General features: G+C 44.9%; 2 protein-coding genes across 2 annotated transcripts in view; one reads left to right on the top strand and one right to left on the bottom strand.

Moving 5' to 3' along the window:
• Positions 1 to 24,925, top strand: part of LOC130296871 (gastrula zinc finger protein XlCGF26.1-like) — a 44,203-nt gene extending 19,278 nt beyond the window's left edge. Inside the window, exons 2-4 of the mRNA XM_056548878.1 lie at positions 8,126 to 8,193; positions 18,456 to 18,837; positions 20,776 to 24,925. Of these exons, the coding sequence (XP_056404853.1) occupies positions 18,459 to 18,837; positions 20,776 to 22,214 (1,818 nt within the window). The 5' untranslated portion in view covers positions 8,126 to 8,193; positions 18,456 to 18,458 and the 3' untranslated portion in view covers positions 22,215 to 24,925. The remainder of the gene's footprint in view (positions 1 to 8,125; positions 8,194 to 18,455; positions 18,838 to 20,775) is intronic.
• Positions 1 to 27,144, bottom strand: part of LOC130296495 (zinc finger protein 605-like) — a 505,889-nt gene that overhangs the window by 404,820 nt on the left and 73,925 nt on the right. The window lies entirely within an intron of this gene.

The following is a 27,144-nucleotide window of genomic DNA, read 5'->3' as shown; positions in this document are numbered from 1 at the left end:
GTCCTCGTGGTCGAGATGGAATCAGCCTGAGGACCTCCAGCGGTTCCGGAAGCCGCTAAAGGTGGGTGCTGCATGGTAGATCCCCTTTGGATAGGGGATAAGATGTCTAGGGGCGGAGTACCCCTTTAAGCAGCCTTTTCACTTTTTTTTCTCTACTCTGCCTCTAGGGGGAGGGGTAAATTGGTCACGCACAGGTGCTTAAATCTTAGTCTGGGATCAGTTCTGAGCATGCTCTGTCTGAGTGTTGCTTTGGATGAGAGGCAGCTGAAAGAGTTATAAACGGGGCTGTGGAGTCGGTAGATAAATGTTCTGACTCCGACTTTTTGTACTTCCGACTCCCCGACTCCAACTCCTCTGTATTAATATGCGAATGTATTTATAAACACTTACAGTTGAATTCAAGAAGCTGTTCCACCAAATTCTTCTAAGCTCTTATAGCAGAGAGAGGTAGTTGTGCAGAAGCTGCTGCCTTCTCCTTTTTGTGTGCTGATCTGCTGCTGAAGATAGGGCAGTGGGAGGATCCAGGAAGGGGCATTTATTATAAAACATGATTCCCCTAGTAGAATCCCATAGTCATGTTTACAGTTTAAGCTAACAATCGGAGTTTACAAGTTTTTATAGCCTTAGCTGAATGGCTGCAGTTTTGCCAATGGTTTACAGCTTCAGTCTTGAACTATTGCCCCTCCATTCCCTTCACTTATACAAGTGTCTCTAGTCCTGCAAAAAACATATTAACTTAAAGGAGAACTCCAGAATATAAAAATTGTCCCCATACTGCTGGCAGTAAAAAAATAAAGATGTACATACCTTCCTCCGCTCCCCCGGGGCCTCCGGTAACCTGCTCCGGTCTCCGCCGCGATCCTCTTCCTGGTTGCTGGTGGTCGGCGAGTCATACTGCGCTCAGCCAATCACCGGCCGCAGTGAAGTCCTGACTCGGCTTCAGGACCCAAAATTCTTCACTACACCAGCACACTGCCGCTCAGCCTATCGCCGGCCGAGCCAGGACTTCACTGCGGACGGTGCAGTCTGACTCGCCGACCACAAGCAACCAGGAAGAGAATCACGGCGGAGACCGGGGTCGGTTACCGGAGGCCCCGGGGGAGCGGAGGAAGGTATGTACATCTTTATTTTTTTACTGCCGGCAGTATGGGGGAAAATTTTTATATTCTGGAGTTCTCCTTCAATCCCTTATCAGTGAGAGGCTAGGTTACCCATGGGTTCCCTGTAACAGCAGAACACAACACTATGGAAAGTGTAAGTATTGCCGCTCCTAATTGTGCGTTGCGTGCCATATAGTGAAGCACATGACAAGCATGCTTCTTCACGATCACTTAACATGTTCGTTTTGCGGTTACGTGAGGCACTGCATGCATTTGTCTTTATTCTTACAGTAGATAAGTCAAAAATTATAGCTTTTGGTGAATTGGGACATTTAAACTTGCTTTTCTTTTTATTCCAATCTAAATTTAGTAGGAGTCGGAGTCGGTGCATTGTTTGCTGACTCAGACTCCAGGTACCCAAAATTTCGTCTGACTCCGACTCCTCGACTCCGACTCCACAGCACTGGTTATAAAGCAGGAGTTTGAGATTGCTGTGTTACTTTCCTTACACTGTAGGGACTTTAAACTCACAAAGTCTACTGAGAATTGAATTCTAATATTTACTTTTTGGCTGTTAATCAGTGAAATCCCCATAACTAGATGGCCTCCATGTTGGAAAATGCAGTCCAGTGTGCATCTTGTACAATGTATGCAATCCTTGAACAACAGTTCAACTGGCAACACTGAGAAGCATTGACAACTTGTAGAGGAGTCTCCTGCTCACTGAGCAAGTACTCTCTGGGGTAGAGGTGGGGGAGGATAGTGGGACAAAGTAATGGAGGGGTCTGGTGATGACTGGAGAGGAGACACTGCTGGGACATTATACAGTAATGGAGGGGTCTGGTGATGACTGGAGAGGTGACACTGCTGGGACATTATACAGTAAGGGAGGGGTCTGGTGATGACTGGAGAGGTGACACTGCTGGGAATGCTGGGACATTATACAGTAATGGAGGGGTCTGTTGATGACTGGAGAGGTGACACTGCTGGGAATGCTGGGACATTATACAATAATGGAGGGGTCTGGTGATGACTAGAGAGGTGACTTTGCTGGGAATGCTGGGACATTATACAGTAATGGAGGGGTCTGGTGATGACTGGAGAGGTGACACTGCTGGGAATGCTGGGGCATTATACAGTAATGGAGGGGTCTGGTGATGACTGGAGAGGTGACACTGCTGGGAATGCTGGGACATTATACAGTAATGGAGGGCTCTGGTGATGACTGGAGAGGTGACACTGCTGGGGCATTATACAGTAATGGAGGGGTCTGGTGATGACTGGAGATGTGACCCTGCTGGGAATGCTGGGACATTATACAGTAATGGAGGGGTCTGGTGATGACTGGAGAGGTGACACTGCTGGGTCATTATAATGTAATGGAGGGGTCTGGTGATGACTGGAGAGGTGACACTGCTGGGACATTATACAGTAATGGAGGGGTCTGGTGATGACTGGAGAGGTGACACTGCTGGGAATGCTGGGACATTATACAGTAATGGAGGGGTCTGTTGATGACTGGAGAGGTGACACTGCTGGGAATGTTGGGACATTATACAGTAATGGAGGGGTCTGGTGATGACTGGAGAGGTGACACTGCTGGGACATTATACAGTAATGGAGGGGTCTGGTGATGACTGGATAGGTGACACTGCTGGGACATTATACAGTATTGGAGGGGTCTGGTGATGACTGGAGAAGTGACACTGCTGGAACATTATACAGTAATGGAGGGGTCTGGGGATGACTGGAAAGGTGACACTGCTGGGAATGCTGGAACATTATACAGTAATGGAGGGGTCTGGTGATGACTGGAGAGGTGACACTGCTGGGAATGCTGGGACATTATACAGTAATGGAGGGGTCTGGTGATGACTGGAGAGGTGACACTGCTGGGACATTATACAGTAATGGAGGGGTCTGGTGATGACTGGAGAGGTGACACTGCTGGGCCATTATACAGTAATGGAGGGGTCTGTTGATGACTGGAGAGGTGACACTGCTGGGAATGCTGGGACATTATACAATAATGGAGGGGTCTGGTGATGACTAGAGAGGTGACTTTGCTGGGAATGCTGGGACATTATACAGTAATGGAGGGGTCTGGTGATTACTGGAGAGGTTGACACCGCTGGGACATTATACAGTAATGGAGGGGTCTGGTGATGACTGGATAGGTGACACTGCTGGGAATGCTGGAACATTATACAGTAATGGAGGGGTCTGGTGATGACTGGAAAGGTGACACTGCTGGGAATGCTGGAACATTATACAGTAATGGAGGGGTCTGGTGATGACTGGAGAGGTGACACTGCTGGGAATGCTGGGATATTATACAGTAATGGAGGGGTCTGGTGATGACTGGAGAGGTGACACTGCTGGGACATTATACAATAATGGAGGGGTCTGGTGATGACTGGAGAGGTGACACTGCTGGGACATTATAATGTAATGGAGGAGTCTGGTGATGACTGGAGAGGTGACACTGCTGAGAATGCTGGGACATTATACAGTAATGGAGCGGTCTGTTGATGACTGGAGAGGTGACACTGCTGGGAATGCTGGGACATTATACAGTAATGGAGGGGTCTGGTGATGACTGGAGAGGTGACACTGCTGGGAATGTTGGGACATTATACAGTAATGGAGGGGTCTGGTGATGACTGGAGAGGTGACACTGCTAGGAATGCTGGGACATTATACAGTAATGGAGGGGTCTGGTGATGACTGGAGAGGTGACACTGCTGGGACATTATACAATAATGGAGGGGTCTGGTGATGACTGGAGAGGTGACACTGCTGGGACGTTATACAATAATGGAGGGGTCTGGTGATGACTAGAGAGGTGACACTGCTTGGAATGCTGGGTCATTAAACAGTAATGGAGGGGTCTGGTGATGACTGGAGAGGTGACATTGCTGGGACATTATACAGTAATGGAGGGGTCTGGTGATGACTGGAGAGGTGACACTGCTTGGAATGCTGGGTCATTAAACAGTAATGGAGGGGTCTGGTGATGACTGGAGAGGTGACATTGCTGGGACATTATACAGTAATGGAGGGGTCTGGTGATGACTGGAGAGGTGACACTGCTTGGAATGCTGGGACATTATACAGTAATGGAGGGGTCTGGTGATGACTAGAGAGGTGACACTGCTGAGAATCCTGGGACATTATACAGTAATGGAGGGGTCTGGTGATGACTAGAGAGGTGACACTGCTGGGAATGCTGGAACATTATACAGTAATGGAGGGGTCTGGTGATGACTGGATAGGTGACACTGCTGGGACATTATAATGTAATGGAGGGGTCTGGTGATGACTGGATAGGTGACACTGCTGGGAATGCTGGGACATTATACAATAATGGAGGGGTCTGGTGATGACTAGAGAGGTGACTTTGCTGGGAATGCTGGGACATTATACAGTAATGGAGGGGTCTGGTGATGACTGGAGAGGTGACACTGCTGGGAATGCTGGGACATTATACAGTAATGGAGGGGTCTGGTAATGACTGGAGAGGTGACACTGCTGGGACATTATACAGTAATGGAGGGGTCTGGTGATGACTGGAGAGGTGACACTGCTGGGAATGCTGGGATATTATACAGTAATGGAGGGGTCTGGTGATGACTGGAGAGGTGACACTGCTGGGAATGCTGGGACATTATACAGTAATGGAGGGGTCTGGTGATGACTGGAGAGGTGACACTGCTGGGACATTATAATGTAATGGAGGAGTCTGGTGATGACTGGAGAGGTGACACTGCTGGGCCGTTATACAGTAATGGAGCGGTCTGTTGATGACTGGAGAGGTGACACTGCTGGGAATGCTGGGACATTATACAGTAATGGAGGGGTCTGGTGATGACTGGAGAGGTGACACTGCTGGGAATGTTGGGACATTATACAGTAATGGAGGGGTCTGGTGATGACTGGAGAGGTGACACTGCTAGGAATGCTGGGACATTATACAGTAATGGAGGGGTCTGGTGATGACTGGAGAGGTGACACTGCTGGGACATTATACAATAATGGAGGGGTCTGGTGATGACTGGAGAGGTGACACTGCTGGGACGTTATACAATAATGGAGGGGTCTGGTGATGACTAGAGAGGTGACATTGTTGGGACATTATACAGTAATGGAGGGTCTGGTGATGACTGGAGAGGTGACATTGTTGGGACATTATACAGTAATGGAGGGGTCTGGTGATGACTATAGAGGTGACACTGCTTGGAATGCTGGGTCATTAAACAGTAATGGAGGGGTCTGGTGATGACTAGAGAGGTGACACTGCTGAGAATCCTGGGACATTATACAGTAATGGAGGGGTCTGGTGATGACTAGAGAGGTGACACTGCTGGGAATGCTGGGACATTATACAGTAATGGAGGGGTCTGGTGATGACTGGATAGGTGACACTGCTGGGACATTATAATGTAATGGAGGGGTCTGGTGATGACTGGATAGGTGACACTGCTGGGAATGCTGGGACATTATACAATAATGGAGGGGTCTGGTGATGACTAGAGAGGTGACTTTGCTGGGAATGCTGGGACATTATACAGTAATGGAGGGGTCTGGTGATGACTGGAGAGGTGACACTGCTGGGAATGCTGGGACATTATACAGTAATGGAGGGGTCTGGTAATGACTGGAGAGGTGACACTGCTGGGACATTATACAGTAATGGAGGGGTCTGGTGATGACTGGAGAGGTGACACTGCTGGGAATGCTGAGATATTATACTGTAATGGAGGGGTCTGGTGATGACTGGAGAGGTGACACTGCTGGGAATGCTGGGACATTATACAGTAAAGGAGGGGTCTGATGATGACTGGAGAGGTGACACTGCTGGGACATTATACAGTAATGGAGGGGTCTGGTGATGACTGGAGAGGTGACACTGCTGGGACATTATACAGTAATGGAGGGGTCTGGTGATGACTGGAGAGGTGACACTGCTGGGACATTATACAGTAATGGAGGGGTCTGGTGATGACTGGAGAGGTGACACTGCTGGGAATGCTCAGACATTATACAGTAATGGAGGGGTCTGGTGATGACTGGAGAGGTGACACTGCTGGGAATGCTGGGACATTATACAGTAATGGAGGGGTCTGGTGATGACTGGAGAGGTGACACTGCTGGGAATGCTGGGACATTATACAGTAATGGAGGGGTCTGGTGATGACTAGAGAGGTGACACTGCTGGGAATGCTGGGACATTATACAGTAATGGAGCGGTCTGGTGATGACTGGATAGGTGACACTGCTGGGACATTATACAGTAATGGAGGGGTCTGGTGATGACTGGATAGGTGACACTGCTGGGAATGCTGGGACATTATACAATAATGGAGGGGTCTGGTGATGACTAGAGAGGTGACTTTGCTGGGAATGCTGGGACATTATACAGTAATGGAGGGGTCTGGTGATGACTGGAGAGGTGACACTGCTGGGAATGCTGGGACATTATACAGTAATGGAGGGGTCTGGTGATGACTGGAGAGGTGACACTGCTGGGAATGCTGGGATATTATACAGTAATGGAGGGGTCTGGTGATGACTGGAGAGGTGACACTGCTGGGACATTATACAGTAATGGAGGGGTCTGGTGATGACTGGAGAGGTGACACTGCTGGGAATGCTGAGACATTATACAGTAATGGAGGGGTCTGGTGATGACTGGAGAGGTGACACTGCTGGGAATGCTGGGACATTATACAGTAATGGAGGGGTCTGGTGATGACTGGAGAGGTGACACTGCTGGGACATTATACAGTAATGGAGGGGTCTGGTGATGACTGGAGAGGTGACACTGCTGAGAATCCTGGGACATTATACAGTAATGGAGGGGTCTGGTGATGACTAGAGAGGTGACACTGCTGGGAATGCTGGGACATTATACAGTAATGGAGGGGTCTGGTGATGACTGGATAGGTGACACTGCTGGGAATGCTGGGACATTATACAATAATGGAGGGGTCTGGTGATGACTAGAGAGGTGACACTGCTGGGACATTATACAGTAATGGAGGGGTCTGGTGATGACTGGATAGGTGACACTGCTGGGAATGCTGGGACATTATACAGTAATGGAGGGGTCTGGTGATGACTAGAGAGGTGACTTTGCTGGGACATTATACAGTAATGGAGGGGTCTGGTGATGACTGGAGAGGTGACACTGCTGGGAATGCTGGGACATTATACAGTAATGGAGGGGTCTGGTGATGACTGGAGAGGTGACACTGCTGGGACATTATACAGTAATGGAGGGGTCTGGTGATGACTGGAGAGGTGACACTGCTGGAACATTATACAGTAATGGAGGGGTCTGGTGATGACTGGAGAGGTGACACTGCTGGGACATTATACAGTAATGGAGGGGTCTGGTGATGACTGGAGAGGTGACACTGCTGGGAATGCTGGGACATTATACAGTAATGGAGGGGTCTGGTGATGACTGGAGAGGTGACACTGCTGGGAATGCTGGGACATTATACAGTAATGGAGGGGTCTGGTGATGACTGGAGAGGTGACACTGCTGGGAATGCTGGGACATTATACAGTAATGGAGGGGTCTGGTGATGACTGGAGAGGTGACACTGCTGGGAATGCTGGGACATTATACAGTAATGGAGGGGTCTGGTGATGACTGGAGAGGTGACACTGCTGGGAATGCTGGGACATTATACAGTAATGGAGGGGTCTGGTGATGACTGGAGAGGTGACACTGCTGGGAATGCTGGGACATTATACAGTAACACCACTGGAGGGGTCGGGGTGATGACTGTATCATTATGTGTCAGGTTCCTATAAGGTGTCAGGACGTGGCGGTCTATTTCTCCATGGAGGAGTGGGAGTATGTAGAAGGACACAAGGATCAGTACAAGGATCAGGTGATGATGGAGGATCAGCAGCCCCTCACATCAGCAGGTAATAGACATGACTATATACACACGTCCTCTCATTATTTGTATGTAAAGAATGAATTCAGTCTCTGTATGTGTTCCCTACAGTCAGATCCAGTAAGAGAACAGCAGCAGAGAGGTGTCCCCGTCCTCTTCTTCCACAGGATCAGGATCAGGTAGATGGAGATATTCCCTATGATCTGTATTTGAAGTTCTTGTGCTTATGATATTATCAACGTTATGTAATAGCATAGCCTTGATCAGTATAATTAACCTAATGATTGCTTAAAAACATCTACTAGAGTGTAAAAAAAATGTAAACAAAAGAAGTAATAAACATATTTGGTATCGTTACGTGCAAAATGTATAAACTATTAAATAGGGGCAGATCTTACCCTGGGAAGCACATAGGCCTTAAAGGGGTACTCCTGTGGAAAACATATATATATATATATATATATATATATATATTTTTTTTTTTTTTTAAATCAACTGGTTCCAGAAAGTTAAACAGATTTGTAAAATGCTTCTATTAAAAAAATCTTAATCCTTCCAGTACTTATCAGCTGCTGTATACTCGAGAGGAAGTTGAGTTGTTCTTTTCTGTCTGACCACAGTGCTCTCTGATGACACCTCTGTCCATGTCAGGAACTGTCAGGAACAGAATAGGTTTGCTATGGAGATTTGTTCCTACTCTGTACAGTTCCTGACATGGACAGAGGTGTCAGCAGAGAGCACTATGGTCAGACTGGAAAGAACAACTCAACTTCCTCTGGAGTATACAGCAGCTGATAAGTACTGGAAGGATTAAACATTTGTAATAGAAGTAATTTACAAATCTGTTTAACTTTCTGGAACCAGTTGATTTAAAAAAAATAAAAAGTTTTCCACCGGAGTACCCCTTTAACCACTTAAGGACCAAGGACGTATCGGTACGTCCTGAGTCTTTTCCCTTTCTATAACGCGTCATAGCGGGTCGGGCCGGGACCCGTGGCTAATGATCGCGGTGCCGTGCACTATTAACCCTTTAGACACGGCGTTCAAAGTTGAACGCCACGTCTAAAGCATAGTAACATAGTTCATAAGGTTGAAAAAAGACCAGAGTCCATCAAGTTCAACCTATAACCCTAATAAGTCCCTATTGAGTTGAGTTGATCCAGAGGAAGGCAAAAAACCTCATACTAGGGGTAAAAATTCCTTCCCGACTTCAAATATGGCATCAGAATAAATCCCTGGATCAATGTTCTGTCCCTATAAATCTAATATACATAACCAGCAATGTTATTACTCTCCAAAAATGCATCCAGACCCCTTTTTGAACTCTATTACAGAGTTCACCATGAGCACCTCCTCAGGCAGAGAATTCCACAGTCTCACTGCTCTTACAGTAAAGAACCCCCCTCTGTGCAGGTGTAGAAACCTTCTTTCCTCTAGACGTAGAGGATGCTCCCTTGTTATAGATACAGTCCTGGGTATAAATAGATCATAGGAGAGATCTCTGTACGGTCCCCTGATATATTTATACATAGTTATTAGGTCTCCCCTAAGCCGTCTTTTTTCTAATAACTAAATAACCCTAATTCTGATAATCTTTCTGGGTACTGTAGTCCTCCCATTCCCCGTATTACTCTGGTTGCCCGTCTTTGAACCCTCTCCAGCTCCACTATATCTTTCTTGTACACTGGTGCCCAGTACTGTACACAGTATTCTATGTGTGGTCTGACTAGTGATTTGGACAGCGGTAGAATTATTGCCTTGTCGTGGGCATCTATGCCCCTATTGATGCACCCCATGATTTTATTACCCTTGGCAGCAGCTGCCTGACACTGGTCACTACAGCTAAATTTACTGTTAACTAAGACTCCTAAGTCCTTTTCCATGTCAGTCGTCCCAAGTGTTCTCCCATTTAATACATAATCCCAGCCTGGATTTTTCTTTCCCATGTGCATTACCTTACATTTATCAGTGTTGAACCTCATCTGCCACTTCCCAGCCCAAACCTCCAACCTATCCAGATCCATTTGTAACAGTGCACTGTCCTCTATAGTGTTTACCACTTTACAGAGTTTAGTGTCATCTGCAAAGATTGCTACTTTACTATTCAACCCCTCTGCAAGGTCATTAATGAATATATTAAACAGGACAGGACCCAAGACGGACCCCTGTGGTCCCCACTAGTAACAGTCACCCAATCAGAATAAGTACCATTAATAACCACCCTCTGTTTCCTATCACTGAGCCAGTTACTTACCAACTTACACACATTGTCCCCCAGCCCAAACCTTCTCATTTTATGCACCAACCTTTTATGTGGAACCGTATCAAATGCTTTGGAAAAATCCAGATATACAACATCCAGTGATTGCCCGTGGTCCAGTCTGGAGCTCACCTCCTCATAAAAACTGATCAGGTTAGTTTGACAGGACCGATCCCTCATAAAGCCATGCTGATACGGGGTCATACATTTATTTTTATCAAGATACTCCAAAATAGCATCTCTTAGGAAACCCTCAAACAATTTACATACAACCGAGGTTAAACTAACAGGTCTATAATTCCCAGGGTCACCTTTTGACCCCTTCTTAAATATTGGCACCACATTTGCCATGCGCCAGTCCTGGGGAACAGTCCCTATCACTATAGAGTCCCTGAATATAAAAAATAGGGGTCTGTCTATAACATTACTTAATTCCTTTAGAACACGGGGGTGAATGCCATCTGGACCAGGTGATTTGTCTATTTTGATTTTCTGTAGGCGGCACTGTACTTCTTCCTGGGTTAGACAGGTGACCTGTACTGGGGAGTTTACCTTATCACACTGTATTTTACCTGGCATTTTATTTTCCTCAGTGAATACAGTGGAGAAGAATTTGTTTAATATATTTGCTTTTTCCTGATCCCCGTTTATAATTTCTTCCTCATCATTTTTTTAAAGGGCCAACACTTTCATTTTAGACCTTTTTGGTATTTATATAGTTAAAGAACATTTTGGGGTTAGTTTTACTCTCTTTGGCAAGCGAAAGTAAATCACTGCCGGTTAGCTCAGGGGGCTGTTCGGGATGTCCGCGGCGAAATCGTGGCATCTCGAACAGCTGTGGGACACGAGGTGGGTCTCCTACCTTGCCTCCTGGTGTCCGATTGCTGAATGACTGCTCAGTGCCTGAGATCCAGGCATGAGCAGTCAAGCGGCAGAATCATTGATCACTGGTTTCCTATGAGAAACCACTGATCAATGTAAAAGATCAGTGTGTGCAGTGTTATAGCCCCTATGGGAGCTATAACACTGCAAAAAAAAAAAAAGTAAATAAAGATCATTTAACACCTCCCCTAACAAAAGTTTGAATCACCCCCCTTTTCCCATAAAAAAAAAAAAACAGTGTAAATAAAAATAAACATATGTGGTATTGCCGCGTGCGGAAATGTCCGAATTATAAAAATATCATTAATTATACTGCAGGGGCAATGGCGTACGTGCAAAAAAATTCCAAAATCAACAAGTCCGATCAATACAAAAATGTTACCACTAAAAACTTCAGATCACGGCGCAAAAAAATGAGCCCTCATACCGACCCATACGCGGTAAAATAAAAAAGTTATAGGGGTCAGAAGATGAGAATTTTAAACGTATAAATTTTCCTGCATGTAGTTATGATTTTTTTCCAGAAGTCCGACAAAATCAAACCTATATAAGTAGGGGATCATTTTAACCGTATGGATCTACAGAATAAAGATAAGGTGTCATTTTTACCAAAATATTTACTTTGTAGAAACGGAAGCCCCCAAAAGTTACAAAATGGCGTTTTTTTTTTTCAATTTTGTCTCACAATGATTTTTTTTTCTGTTTTGCCATAGATTTTTGGGTAAAATCATTGGTGCCATATGGTACAAAACGCGTCGGTGTTTCATCTATGCTTTTAATTCTCACCATCTCATTGATTTTTAAAGGATGAAAAATTTTTTTTGTGTTTTTATACCGTCATTCTATATTTTTCGGGGGAGCTGGATTTCCTTTTCCTTCTTGGATTCTATTGCAACTGGCTACACAGCTTGACCTGCATCTGTGCTCCTCCACCAACTATCCTTCCAGTGGCTACTTCTACAGGGCGGTGAGCTGGTCTATTTTTTCTTTATGTACTTGATGTCATTAAGGTTTTTTTTAAGGTAAGGAGGAAAAAAATGAAAGTGCAAAAACAGAAAAACCCCTGGTCCTTAAGGGGTTAAAGCCTAAGTGCCTGCCAAAGTAAGATCTGCTCCTATTTAATAGTTTATACATTTTGCATGTAGCGATACCAAATATGTTTGTTTCTTTTGAAACAATAATAATCAATAATATATAATAATTGCTTTATTTATTTAGTCCCAGCATATTCCATAGTTGTTACGCCGAGCGCTCCGGGTCCCTGCTCCTCCCTGGATCGCTCGCGGCGTTCACCTCCATGCAGCGCCCTGGTCAGACCCGCTGACCGGGAGCGCTGCACTAGTGTCTCCCGCGGGGATGCGATCCGCGTAGCGGGACGCGCCCGCCCGCGGCTCGCATCCCAATCTCCTCACCTGCCCCGTCCTCCGCCTGCTCAGTTCCGGCACGCACGGCCCCGCTCCCTAGGGCGCGCGCGCGCCGGCTCTATGAGATTTAAAGGGCCAGTGCGCCATTGATTGGCGCCTGGCCCAATCAGTACCTGCACCTGTGCCTTCCCTATTTTAACCCACATCCCCTTCCTGTCATCGCCGGATCTTGTTGCCTAGTGCCAGTGAAAGCGTTTTGTGTGTTCCCAAGCCAGTGTTTCCAGACCCTCTGCTGTTGCCCCTGACTACGACCCTTGCTGCCTGCCCTGACCTTCTGCTACGTCCAACCTTGCTCTTGCCTTGTCCCTTGTACCGTGCCTGTCTCAGCTGTCAGCTGGGGTTGAGTCGCTATCGGGTGGAACGACCTGGGGGTTACCTGCCGCTGCAAGTCCATCCCGCTTTGCGGCGGGCTCTTGTGAAAACCAATAACCCCTTAGACTCCGTTCCCCTGGTACGGCCCACGTCATCACCCCACTGACACAGAGGATCCACCACCAGTGTCCTCGCTGCATACCTATCCGGATCCTGACAGTAGATCCGGCCATGGATCCCGCTGAGGTTCCGCTGCCTAGTGTCGCTGACCTAACCACGGTGGTCGCCCAGCTATCCCAACAGATGCTGCAACAACTTTTGCCACAGCTTCAGCAATCATCTCCTCCGCCAGCTCCTGCTTCTCCTCTGCAGCGAGTGGCCGCTCCCAGCCTCCGCCTGTCTCTACCGGACAAGTTTGATGGGGACTCTAAACAGTGCCGTGGTTTCCTGTCCCAGTATTCCCTACACTTGGAGATGATGTCGGACAAATTTCCCACTGAACGGTCTAAGGTGGCTTTCGTGGTCAGTCTCCTGTCTGGAAAGGCCTTGTCATGGGCCACACCGCTCTGGGACCGCAATGATCCTGCCACTGCTACTATCCAGTCCTTCTTCGCTGAAGTTCGTATTGTCTTTGAGGAGCCAGCCTGGGCCTCCTCAGCCGAGACTGCTTTGCTGAACCTCGTCCAAGGGAGTTCTTCCATAGGCGAATACGCCATCCAGTTTTGTACCCTCGCCTCAGAGCTATCCTGGAACAATGAGGCCCTCTGCGCGACCTTCAAGAAAGGCTTATCCAGCAACATCAAAGATGTACTGGCCGCACAAGAAATTCCTGCTAACCTGTCTGAACGTATCCATTTGGCCACCCGCATCGACATGCGTTTCTCTGAAAGACGCCAGGAGCTTCGACTGGAAAAGGATCTTGTTCGCACCAGGCGTTTTCTCTCCCAGGCTCCTCTCTTCCCAAATCCTTTGCAATCTGTTCCTGTGCCTTCCGCCGAGGAGGCTATGCAAGTGGATCGGTCCCGCCTGACCCTACAAGAGAGGACTCGCTGCCGTAACGAGAATCTGTGCCTGTACTGTGCTAGTACCGAACACTTCCTAAAAGACTGTCCTATCCGCCCTCCGCGTCAGGAGAGACGCACTCCGTTACCTCACAAAGGTGAGACGACTCTTGGTATGAATTCTGCTTCTCCACGTCTCACTGTGCCTGTGCGGATTTCTCCTTCTGCCAACTCCTCCTTCTCTTCTGTGGTCTTCTTGGACTCCGGTTCTGCAGGAAATTCTATTTTGGCCTCTTTTGTTAATAGGTTCAGCATCCCAGTGACCAGTCTCGTCAAGCCGCTCTACATTTCTTGTCAACGGAGAAAAATTGAACTGCACTGTGCGTTACCGCACAGAACCCCTGCTTATGAGCATTGGACTGCATCATGAAAAAATTTAATTTCTTGTTCTGCCCAACTGCACCTCTGAAGTCCTCCTCGGTCTGCCATGGCTCCAACGTCATTCTCCTAATCTTGACTGGACCACCGGGGAGATCAAAAGTTGGGGTCCATCTTGTCTCAAACGATGCCTCACGTCTGCTTCCACTTGTCAAACCCCTGTGGCTCCACCTATACCGGGTCTTCCCAAGGCCTACCAGGACTTTGCTGACGTTTTCTGCAAAAAACAAGCAGAGATCTTGCCGCCTCATAGGCCTTATGACTGCCCCATTGACCTCCTTCCTGGTATCACTCCACCCCGGGGCATGATCTACCCTCTGTCTGCCCCAGAGACTCAAGCCATGTCCGACTATATCCAGGAGAACTTAAAAAGAGGTTTTATTCGGAAGTCATCTTCCCCTGCTGGAGCGGGGTTCTTCTTTGTCTCTAAGAAAGATGGATCCTTACGACCATGCATTGACTACCGCGATTTAAATAAAATCACCATCAAAAACCGCTATCCCCTGCCTTTGATCTCTGAACTCTTTAACCGTCTTTGTGGCGCCAATATTTTCACTAAATTGGACTTAAGAGGCGCATATAATCTTATTTGCATCAGGAAAGGTGATGAGTGGAAGACCGCATTCAATACTAGAGACGGACATTTCAAATATTAAGTTATGCCCTTTGGGCTCTGCAACGCCCCTGCAGTCTTCCAGGACTTCGTTAATGAGATATTTCGGGACTTATTATATACCTGTGTTGTGGTTTACCTGGACGACATCTTGATTTTCTCCTCTAACCTGGAGGAACACCGTCGTCATGTCCGTCTAGTGCTCCAGAGACTTCGTGAAAACCACCTGTATGCCAAAATGGAAAAATGTCTCTTTGAATGCAACTCTCTTCCTTTCCTAGGTTACCTAGTCTCTGGCCAAGGGCTTCAAATGGACCCAGATAAACTGTCAGCGGTCTTAGATTGGCCACGCCCTTCTGGAGTCCGTGCTATCCAACGCTTTCTGGGATTTGCCAACTATTACCGACAGTTTATTCCCCATTTCTCCACCATTGTGGCCCCTATTGTGGCCCTGACCAGGAAGAATGCCAACCCTAAGTCATGGCCTCCTCAAGCTTATGAGGCCTTCAATCATCTCAAAACTGCCTTCGCTTCTGCACCAGTGCTGTCCAGACCTGATCCATCGAAATCTTTCTTTCTGGAAGTTGACGCCTCCTCAGTCGGGGCCGGAGCCATACTCCTCCAATAAAAACTCTACTGGACGTAACATTACCTGTGGTTTCTTCTCTAAAACTTTCTCTCCGGCTGAAAAGAATTACTCCATTGGAGATCGTGAACTTCTAGCCATCAAGTTAGCACTCGAAGAATGGAGGCATCTATTGGAGGGTTCCAAACACCCCATTGTCATTTACACTGACCACAAGAATCTCTCGTACCTCCAGTCTGCTTAGCGTCTGAATCCTGGCCAGGCTAGATGGTCTTTGTTTTTTGCCCGCTTTAACTTCGCCCTTTCTTGTTCCTCTGATGCCACCGAATCTGAAGTCCCTCTGCAGCATATCGTACCTCCCGAGTGCCTGGTCTCCTCTGCTCCAACTTCACTGGGACAAACTCCCCCTGGAAAGACTTTTGTTCCTCCACACCTTCGCCTCAAGATCCTCAAATGGGGACATTCCTCTCACTTTGCAGGCCATGCTGGCATCAAAAAGTCCATCCAGCTTATTTCTCGTTTATATTGGTGGCCTACGCTAGAGGGTGACGTTACTGATTTCGTTCGGGCCTGTACTGTTTGTGCCCGGGATAAAACCCCTCGCCAGAAGCCTGCTGGACTCCTCCTTCCTTTACCCGTCCCCGAGCAACCATGGTCCCAAATTGCCATGGATTTTATTACGGATCTGCTCATATCCCATGGCAACACCGTCATCTGGGTGGTCGTTTATCGTTTCTCCAAAATGGCACACTTCATTCCACTACCAGGTCTTCCTTCTGCGCCACAATTTGCGAAGCAATTTTTGATGCATATTTTTCGCCCTCACGGGCTTCCCACGCATATCGTCTCGGATAGAGGCGTTCAATTTGTGTCGAAATTTTGGAGAGCTCTCTGTAATCAATTAAAAATCAAATTAAATTTCTCGTCCTCCTATCACCCCCAATCCAATGGACATGTAGAGAGAGTAAACCAGATTCTTGGTGACTATTTGCGACATTTTGTCTCCTCCCACCAAGACGATTGGGTCGACCTTCTACCCTGGGCTTAATTCTAGTACAATTTAAAAAATTTGGAATCCTCTGCCAAATCCCCGTTTTTTGTGGTGTACGGCCGTCACCCTCTGCCCCCCCTCCCCATTCCCACTTCTTCTGGACTGCCTGCTGTAGATGAAGTTACCCGGGACTTCTCTGTTATCTGGAAGGAGACTCAAAAGTCGCTCCTACTGGCCTCGTCTCGTATGAAGAGACATACTGATAAGAAGAGAAGAACTCCTCCTGTCTTCGCCCCTGGGGACAAAGTGTGGCTCTCTGCCAAATATATCCGCTTTCGTGTTCCCAGCTACAAGCTGGGCCCACGTTACCTTGGACCTTTTAAAATCGAGAGTCAAATCAATCCTGTCTACTACAAACTTCTCCCTCCTTCTCTTCGTATTCCTAACTCCTTTCACGTTTCCCTTCTCAAACCTCTCGTTCTTAACCGCTTTTCCCCCAAGGTCACCGCTCATGTCTCTGGCTCCTCTGATGTCTTCACGGTAAAGGAAATCCTCGCCTCCAAGGTAGTCAGAGGTAAAAAAAAAAAAATTCTCGTAGACTGGGAGAATTGTGGCCCCGAAGAGAGGTCTTGGGAGCCCGGGGATAATATCCTCGACAAGGAGCTCATCCATAGGTTCCTAGGCTCCAAAAAAAGGGGGAGACCAAAGGGGGGGGGGTACTGTTACGCCGAGCGCTCTGAATCCCTGCTCCTCCGGGCTCACGGCGTTCACCTCCGTGCAGCGCCCTGGTCAGACCCGCTGACCGGGAGCGCTGCACTAGTGTCTCCGGCGGGGATGCAATCCGCGTAGCAGGACGCGCCCACCCGCGGCTTGCATCCCAATCTCCTCACCTGCCCTGTCCTCCGTCTGCTCAGTTCCGGCGCGCGGCCCCGCACCCTAGGGCGGGCACCCGCCGGCTCTCTGAGATTTAAAGGGCCAGTGCGCCATTGATTGGCGCCTGGCCCAATCAGTACCTGCACCTGTGCCTTTCCTATTTTAACCCACTTCCCCTTCCTGTCATCGCCGGATCTTGTTGCCTAGTGCCAGTGAAAGCATTTGTGTGTTCCTAAGCCAGTGTTTCCAGACCCTCTGCTGTTGCCCCTGACTACGACCCTTGCTGCCTGCCCTGACCTTCTGCTACGTCCGACCTTGCTCTTGCCTTGTCCCTTGTACCGTGCCTGTCTCAGCTGTCAGCTGGGGTTGAGTCGCTATCGGGTGGAACGACCTGGGGGTTACCTGCCGCTGCAAGTCCATCCTGCTTTGCGGCGGGCTCTGGTGAAAACCAGTAACTTCTTAGACTCCGTTTCCCTGGTACGGCCCACGTCATCACCTCTCTGACACAGAGGATCCACCACCAGTGTCCTCGCTGCATACCTATCCGGATCCTGACAGTAGTGCTGTACGGCATTTGTCATCACTCATAGTGGTCACTCTCCCCAATGGGGCTCACATTCTAAATACCAAATTAACCTAACCAAACATGGGGAGAACAAACTCCTTTTCCTTAGTGAAATTTGAACCTAGGAACTCATCTCTGACAACAATTCTAGCCAGTAAGTTACTGTGCCATAAACCTGCCCGTCTTGTCTGCTTCCAACACATTCACTTCAACAACTGACTGTTCAGTATCTGCCCAGTATATCTTACCCCTTCACAGACACCAGATAATCAATGTTTTTTACTTTACTTTTCAGTGATTTGAATGTTATGGCTGATCAGTAAATGTGATTGAGGATGTTGGTCTTTCCATCTTCTTGGAGACCTTCAGCTATGTGGCTCAGAAAACTCCTCCTGTCATTCTTGGTCCTTATGATAGTTAATCTTTTCTGTTCAGATAAAACATTCCAGGTGACTTCTCATAATGTCTGATGACTTTTACAATATTTTTTCCACAGACTATGAATCAGGATGAAGATCTAAATTATATTAATGCTTCAAAGACATATGTGAGCAGTGATGAGCAGTATAAGGATGACATTCCTGCAGGGAAAAATCTGATCTATTTTAATGCTAAAGACATAAAGAAAGAAGAGGAGACAGATGTTAGCGGTGATGAGAAGTATAAGGAGGACATTTCTACTGGAAAAGATCGGACCTATATTAATGGTACAGATATAAAGAAAGAAGAAGAGACAGATGTGAGCGGTGATGAGCAGTATAAGGAGGACATTCCTACAGGGAAAGATCTGATCTATATTAATGCTCTAGCCCTGAGGGTAAAAGAAGAGGAGACAGATTTGAGCGGTGATGAGCAATACAAGGAGGACATTACTACAGGTAACATCCCAGTAACTTCTAAATGCAGAGAAGAGTCACATATTTTGCTCTATAACCAGTGACAAGAAGTTTGTGTGGAATCTTTTTAATCATAACTGTGATATTTAATGGGAAATTTTTAAGAGCATCCTTAGTAGATTGTGTGAACGACATATACCCTACGGGAATAAACATGTTACAAATATGAGAAAACTAATTTGGCTAACCAAAACAGTTAGGGATGCGATAAATGATAAGAGGAAAGTGTCCAGACTACTTAAACAAGAAGATAGTTGGAAAGTGTTAAAGAATTATAAGGAGATGAATACATTTTGTACAAATAAAATAAAATTAGCAAAAATTGCAACAGAGAGAATGATTGTCAAATAAAGTATATATATTCTTCTACTACATAAATAATAAGAAACTGAAAACTGAAAACGTTGGCCCCTTAAAGAAGTACTCATATTAATATAGTAATATTGGTAAATTACTTCTATTAAAAAATCTTAATCCTTCCAGTACTTATTAGCTGCTGAATACTACAGAAGAAATGCTTTTCTTTTTGGAACACAGAGCTCTCTGCTGACATCACGAGCACAGTGCTCTCTGCTGACATCTCTTTCCATTTTAGGAACTGTCCAGAGCAGCATATGTTTGCTATGGGGATTTTCTTCTACTCTGGAAAGTTCTTAAAATGGACAGAGATGTCAGCAGAGAGCACTGTGGTCATGATGTCAGCAGAGAGCTCTGTGTTCCAAAAAGAAAATAATTTCCTCTGTAGTATTCAGCAGCTAATAAGTACTGGAAGGATTAAGATTTTTTCATAGAAGTAATTTACAAATCTGTTTAACTTTCTGGCACCAGTTGATTTAAAAAAAAAAAAAAAGTTTTCCACCGGAGTACCCCTTTAAGAAGAAATCTGGGTGTAATGGTGGAGGAGGATGAGGAAAAGGCCAATCTACTAAATGCATTTTCCCCTACTGTATTTACACAGAAAAATCCAATGTCAGATAAGAGGGAACGGAATAAAGTAAATTCTCCATCAAATTTTGCCCTGTTTAACCCAACAAGAAGTTCAGTGCCGCCTTAGTAACATTAAGGGTACGTTCCCACCTGGCGTATTTGCTGCTGCATATTTTATTTTCCCATTGAAGTCAATGGGTAGGAAAATACGCAGCAGCAAATACGCAGCAAAATAAGCCAGGTGGGAATGCGTCCTAAAACACACAGGGCGGGCGTGATGTCACACAGGGGGGGGGGGGGGGCGGAGTCGTCACATCACCATACTCCTGCAAGATTGTGGGGCTCCCCAGGGCGGGACCCCCGTGGTCGGACATCTTATCCCCTACCCTTTGGATAGGGGATAAGATGTCTTAGGATTGGAGTACCCCTTTAAGTTCCGTGTCCTGTCAGGCATTTCTGTTGTATAGAATCAATAGGTAGGTTGGCACTCGAGCCTGGGTGCAGTGTAAGGTAGAACATAATGGGGGAGACTTATCAAAACCTGCCCAGAGGAAAAGCCCATAGCAACCAATCAAATCGCTTCTTCCGTTTTTCAGAGGCATTCAGAAGCGATCTGATTGGTTGCTATGGGCAACTGGGCAACTTTTTCTCTGGGCAGGTTTTGATAAATCTCCCCCAATGAATCCAATATACTGAAGTACACAATGGTCTTAGAGCCATTATATTAGACTAGCGACAAAGAGATACCTGGATCTAATTGTGTAGTGTTTGGAATATGCTGGAGTTTGTAGTGCTCCCAGTATTGTTGAGACGTAGCCATGACTGAAGAAATGTATGATCTGATCTGACGATAGGATGGTGAGAATGTTCCATGTTGTTGAATTTCTGGTAAAGATACAGTTCGGGATGTTGCTCGAAAAGACTGACTATAAATAAATCCAACAATGGTTCTATTACTCAAAAAAATAATAAACTCTGTTTTATTCTTGGCAGATTCTTGTACCGGGAGATCAGAGGAGAATCTTATATCTTCATATTATAAAGCAGATGATGATATCACACAAGATACATATGAAGAACATTCCATTATCCCAGATACACCCTCAGCCCTTCACAGACAAGATCTGTCATCTCATCCTGTTATACCCGTCATGTCTTCTGATCCATCACAGGCTGGTAAACAGAATGAAAGCCACAGAAGGGTTGTTGGACATGGAAAAACTAATACAGAAAAGGAGCCATTTTCTTGTTTAGAATGTGGGAAATGTTTTACTAAAAAATCAAGACTTTTTGAACATCAAAGAACTCACACAGGAGAGATGCCATTTCCATGTCCAGAATGTGGAAAATGTTATCGTTATAAATCAAATCTTGTTGAACATCTAAAAATTCACACAGGAGAGAAGCCATTTCTTTGTCTAGAATGTGGAAAATGTTTTCCTCAAAAAACACAGCTTTTTAAACATCAAAGAACTCACACAGGGGAGAGACCATTTCCATGCCCAGAATGTGGGAGGAGTTTCTCAAGAAATTTAAGTCTTGTTGAACATCAGAGAATTCATACGGGGGAGAAGCCATTTTCATGTTCAGAATGTGGGAAAAGTTTTATTCTGAAATCGCAACTTGTTATACATCAAAGAACTCACACGGGGGAGAAGCCATATCCATGCCCAGAATGTAAGAAATGTTTTACTCAGAAAATACATCTTGTGAATCACCAAAGAACTCACTTAACAGAGAAGCCATTTCCATGCCCAGAATGTGAAAAGTGCTTCTCAATGAAAGCAAGTCTTCTTGAACATCATAAATTTCACACAGGAGAGAAGCCATTTATATGCTCAGAATGTGGGAAATGTTTCAATTTGAATTCACAACCTATTGAACATAATAGAATTCACACAGGAGAAAAGCCATATTCATGTTCAGAATGTGAGAATTGTTTTATTCTCAAATCATCTCTTGTTAAACATCAAAGAATTCACACAGGGGAGAAGTCATTACAATGCACAGAATGCGAAAAATGTTTTACTCAGAAATCATCTCTTGTCCAACATCTGAGAATTCACACAGGGGAGAAGCCATTTTTCTGCCTGGAATGTGGGAAATCTTTTATTTCAAAATCAATACTTGTACAACATCAAAAAACTCACACAGGAAAGAGGCCGTTTCCATGTCCAGAATGTGACAAATGTTTTACTCGTAAATCAATACTTATTCAACATGAGAAAATTCACACAGGGGAGAAGCCATTTTTGTGCCAAGAATGTGGGAAATGTTTTACTCGTAAATCATTACTTGTTGAGCATCAGAGAATTCACACGGGGGAGAGGCCATTTAAATGTTCTGAATGTGGAAAATCATATACCTTAAAAAAAACTCTTACTAAACATCAAAGAAAGAGTTTTCATGTCCAGTGTGTGGGAAACGTTTAAGGAAAGGACATCTTGTTGAACACCAGAAAACCCACACAGAGGAGAAGCCATTATCATGAACCATATGTGGAAACTTTGTAACCACAAGTCGGCTCTAAATCAACTTAAAAATATTATTCAGCATAGGAAAAATATTTTAATGATCAGAAGGTGGGAAAGATTTTACCCACGAATATATATATATAATTGTTTTGTTTATTTAAACCCGTCTTATTTAGAACAAAAACATAGCAGCAAATCCAGCAGTACAGATACAGATAAAATGATCATCTTTTATTTAGGACCAGGTCAATTTTATTTTTGCTTTTTCATTTTTTCCTCCTCGCCTTCTAAAAATCGGAGCTCTTTTTATATTTTCATTTACAGACTAGTATGAGGGCTTGTTTTTTGCACGACCAGTTGTCCTTTGTAATGACATGAACCATAAAATGTATGGCGCAACCAAAAAAATACTATTTGTGTGGGGAAATTAAAAAGAAAACTGCAATTTAGCTAATTTCGTTTTCACGCCGTACAATTTAAGGTAAAAGTGACATGTGTTCTTTATTCTCTGGGTCAATACGATTAAAATGATACCCATGATTACATACTTTTCTATTACTGTTGCGCTTAAAAAAAAAATCGCACACTTTTTAACCAAATTAGTACGTTTAAAATCCCTCTATTTTGACAACCTAACTTTTTCATTTTTTTCTGTATAAGCGGAGGTATGAGGGCTCATGTTTTGCGCCGTGATTTGTGTATATAAAACTTTTATAAATTTTATTTTAAATAATTTTTTTTATAAAAAAAAAAGCAGCAATTTTAGACTTTTTTTTTTACGTTCACACCGTTCACTGTACGGGATCATTAACATGATATTTTAATAGTTCGGACATTTACGCGAGCGGCGATACCTAATGTTTTTTTTTTTTTTTTACACTTTTTGGGGGTAAAATGGGAAAAAGGGACATTTTACATTTTTATTGGGGGAGGAGATATTTCACATTTTATTAACTTTTTTTTTTACTTTTTCATTTACACTTTATATTAATATACTTTTATTTTCACTTGAATGAGATTCCTCTATTGTCCATTATAAGTCACGTTATGATAGCAGTAGAAAAAGACGTGACATGCACTAATTTTTCTCCCAATATCTTCCTAACGGCCGGTACACTGACGGGCACAAACATCAGTGTGAAAGGAGCCTAAGTCTTGGCATCAATACTGAAGAGTTTCTGTTTTACCGCACTTACTATACAGTAAGTGTTTTACCGCACTTACTATTTTGCTATACAGTTCCCGTATACGGTTTCAAGTTAAAAAGTGTACGGAACCGTATAGAAAACCGTATGCATTGACTTAACATTGTAAACCCTATGTCAAACGCATCATCCGGTTTAGTCCGTTTTGCCTCTTATACGGGTTTTGTCCGTTTTATTTTCCCGTACCCATAACCGTAGTCTACCACGTTTTTTGGTCCGGGTGAAAAATCGTATTAAACCGTATATGTTTTTTTTAAACATGGGAGTCAATGGGAACCGTATGTGCGTACGGTTCCATCCAGTTTTCACCATACGGTTTTTGACTTTGCACAGTTTTTTATTCTTGGAATTTCAATCAAACAAGTGAAACTTTATTCAAAATGGAATGAAAAGTTAAAAACGTATACGTTTTTTTCTTAAAAAACTGATGCAACCGGACATAATTTTTCAAACTGTATAGGGGTTCAAATTTGTACACACGTTTTGATACAGTTTAGTCAGGTTTTCAGGAAATCCATTTGGATCTGTTCTGATTGGGATTTGAGATGCTTCCGGACCTTCCGTGCTCCTTCCATTACGTCTGTAGAAGAGAATATAACCATTATAGCCAAAGTCAGGTTACATATAATAAGGAATGGGAGGCATTAGGATTGTATAATGTATGAAATTACTAATAAATGTCCCAGCATAGATCCCACATATTGCGTTAATTTTTTTATTTAGGACACTTTCTATTTTTAAAATCAATCATTTTATAAGAGGCAATTGTACTACCTGTATACCACCCTGCAAGAGAGTCTCCTATCCAGTGAAATGAAGTAGGTTTTGTGGTTTTAACACTTTAATAATTGTACAGGGTGTGTAATGACTATCAAATGTAGGCCCACTGTGCCACCAAGTCCCTACTTCTGGTCTCAGTATAGGTGGCAGCTAGCCTTCCAGGCCAAAAAGCACTTAGGGGGTTAGACAGAAGACGAGTGTAGTCCAAGGTCTAAGCCTTGTATGTTAGGTATGTAGGCCGTTATCATGCAACGGGTCAGGGCAGGCAGCACAGAATTTGGGGATAGGCTAAAGTCCAACATAGGTAGGCAGCAGGATACAAACAGCAGGCAGAGATGAGGTTAGGAAAACTGTCAGGGTCATACACAGAAACACCACTGCATACACATGAACATCTTCACGGGAACTCTAACAAGCCGGAAACCTTTGCTCAGGTAGGGTTGAGCTGATGAAGCCTCCTTACAGAGCAGGCACTAGATAGAGATTGTATGTGGATTGATTTGGGTTGAGGCGCTGGCTCTTTAAGAGGCAGGAAAGAAGTGTGCACGTACCCTATGGGCAGAGCCAGGAGCAGCAACGGGACGAGCACGGACTGGGCCGAGTGGTGTGAAGCTAAGCCGGCGGTTGCAGTCTGCCAGTGTTTTAGTATTATATATTACTGGTATAATTTCATTCACATATTAAAATAGGTCTCAATCAAATGAGAATCCATTTATATGATTCCAAGATCATATTAGATGTAACTTCTGCATCGGGAAAGCTGGGTACATAGACTCGTCATGGGTAGCCATTGTCTTGTTACCATATGGTCATATCAGATGAGGCCTGGCAGCATTGTAAACTGTCTCTTCATGGCCACGACCCTCAGGTAGCTACTAGGAGTGTAAAGTAGTTGTGTAGAGTGTATGAGATCTCCGTAGCGCAAAAGATCTCCTTCTTTGTATCTCTATATGTGGTTTTTACCAGAAATCTCATCCGTTAAAGGGGTTCTCCACTGCCCTGTCTTCCGGAGCTCCGCTCGCAGCGTCCGGAAGTTTATTACTCCGGACGCTGTGTGCGGGCGTGACATCACGAGGGGGCGGCCTCGAACACGGAAGCCCGCACACAGCGTCCAGAGAAAACTTCCAGACGCTGCGTGCGGAGCTCCGGAAGACAGGGCAGTGGAGAACCCCTTTAATACACACCCCATAAATTGGAACCCTCCATTAGACATATTTCCCCCTTCCTCTGTAGCCGGACGCTGCAAATGACTCACCAAACGGGTGCTGTCAGCCCCGCAATCCTCCTGCCGCTGCTGTCCTTATAACCACGGCGGGGGTTCTCAGCCCCACAATCTGTCATCCTGTTTTAAATCACGGGGGTAGGGGTGCTGCCATGCACAGCGCTGCTCCCGCCTGTCTGAATGAAGCGCTGTGCTTTTCAATGTCCCGTCTGCACTAAGAGTTCGGAATCGTGCTGCCAGGCCGGCATGAGTCCGAAATCAATGAGACGGGACATGTAGGGAGACCCCTAGTGGTCAGTTATTAAAAGTTAAAAAAATAATAATAATAATAAATATATATACATAAAAAATTTTAACCCCTTAAGGACTCAGGGTTTTTCCGTTTTTGCACTTTCGTTTTTTCCTCCTTACCTTTTAAAAATCATAACCCTTTCAATTTTCCACCTAAAAATCCATATTATGGCTTATTTTTTGCGTCACCAATTCTACTTTGCAGTGACATTAGTCATTTTACCCAAAAATGCACGGCGAAACCGAAAAAAAAATCGTGCGACAAAATAAAAAAAAAACGCCATTTTGTAACTTTTGGGGGCTTCCGTTTCTACGCAGTGCATATTTGGGTAAAAATTACACCTTATCATTATTCTGTAGGTCCATAGGGTTAAAATGATCCCCTACTTATATAGGTTTGATTTTGTCGCACTTCTGGAAAAAATCATAACTACATGCAGGAAAATTTATACGTTTAAAAATGTAATCTTCTGACCCCTATAACTTTTTTATTTCTCCACGTACAGGGCGGTATGAGGGCTCATTTTTTGCGCCGTGATCTGAAGTTTTTATCGGTATGATTTTTGTTTTGATCGGACTTTTTCATCACTTTTTATTCATTTTTTTAATGGTATAAAAAGTGACCAAAATACGCTTTTTTGGACTTTGGAATTTTTTTGCGCGTACGCCATTGACCTTCGCGGTTTAATTAACGATATATTTTTATAGTTCGGACATTTACGCACGCGGCGATACCACATATGTTTGTTTATTTATTTTTTTACACTTATTTTTTTTATGGGAAAAGGGGGGTGATTCAAACTTTTATTAGGGAAGGGGTTAAATGACCTTTCTTAACACTCTTTTTTTACATTTTTTGATCTCCTATGCTGATCACTGGCGTGCATTAACACGCCTGTGATCAGCATTATCGGCGCTTGACTGCTCCTGCCTGGATCTCAGGCACGGAGCAGTCATTCGTCGATCGGACACCGAGGAGGCAGGTAAGGGCCCTCCCGGTGTCCGATCAGCTGTTCAGGACGCCGCGATTTCACCGCGGCGGTCCCGAACAGCCCGACTGAGCAGCCGGGATACTTTCAGTTTCACTTTAGAAGCGGCGGTCAGCTTTGACCGCCGCTTCTAAAGGGTTAATACCGCACATCGTCGCGATCGGCGATATGTGGTATTAGCCGCGGGTCCTGGCCGTTGATGAGCGCCGGGACCGAAGCGATATGATGCAAAAGTAATTAAAAGTATTAATAAAAAATATAATAAATATATATACATACATTTTTGTTAATAACATGGTATTAGAAATTTGTTCCTAATACATTGATTAACAAAATATAAAAAGTTTTTTGGGTGAAAGGTACGCTTTAATGCAGAGGCTCGGATGATCTGGGCAAGTGTT

Source organism: Hyla sarda, chromosome 1 (genome assembly GCF_029499605.1).
Source record: "Hyla sarda isolate aHylSar1 chromosome 1, aHylSar1.hap1, whole genome shotgun sequence".
Lineage (NCBI taxonomy): Eukaryota > Metazoa > Chordata > Amphibia > Anura > Hylidae > Hyla > Hyla sarda.
This window is presented reverse-complemented; position numbering and strand designations above follow the sequence as displayed.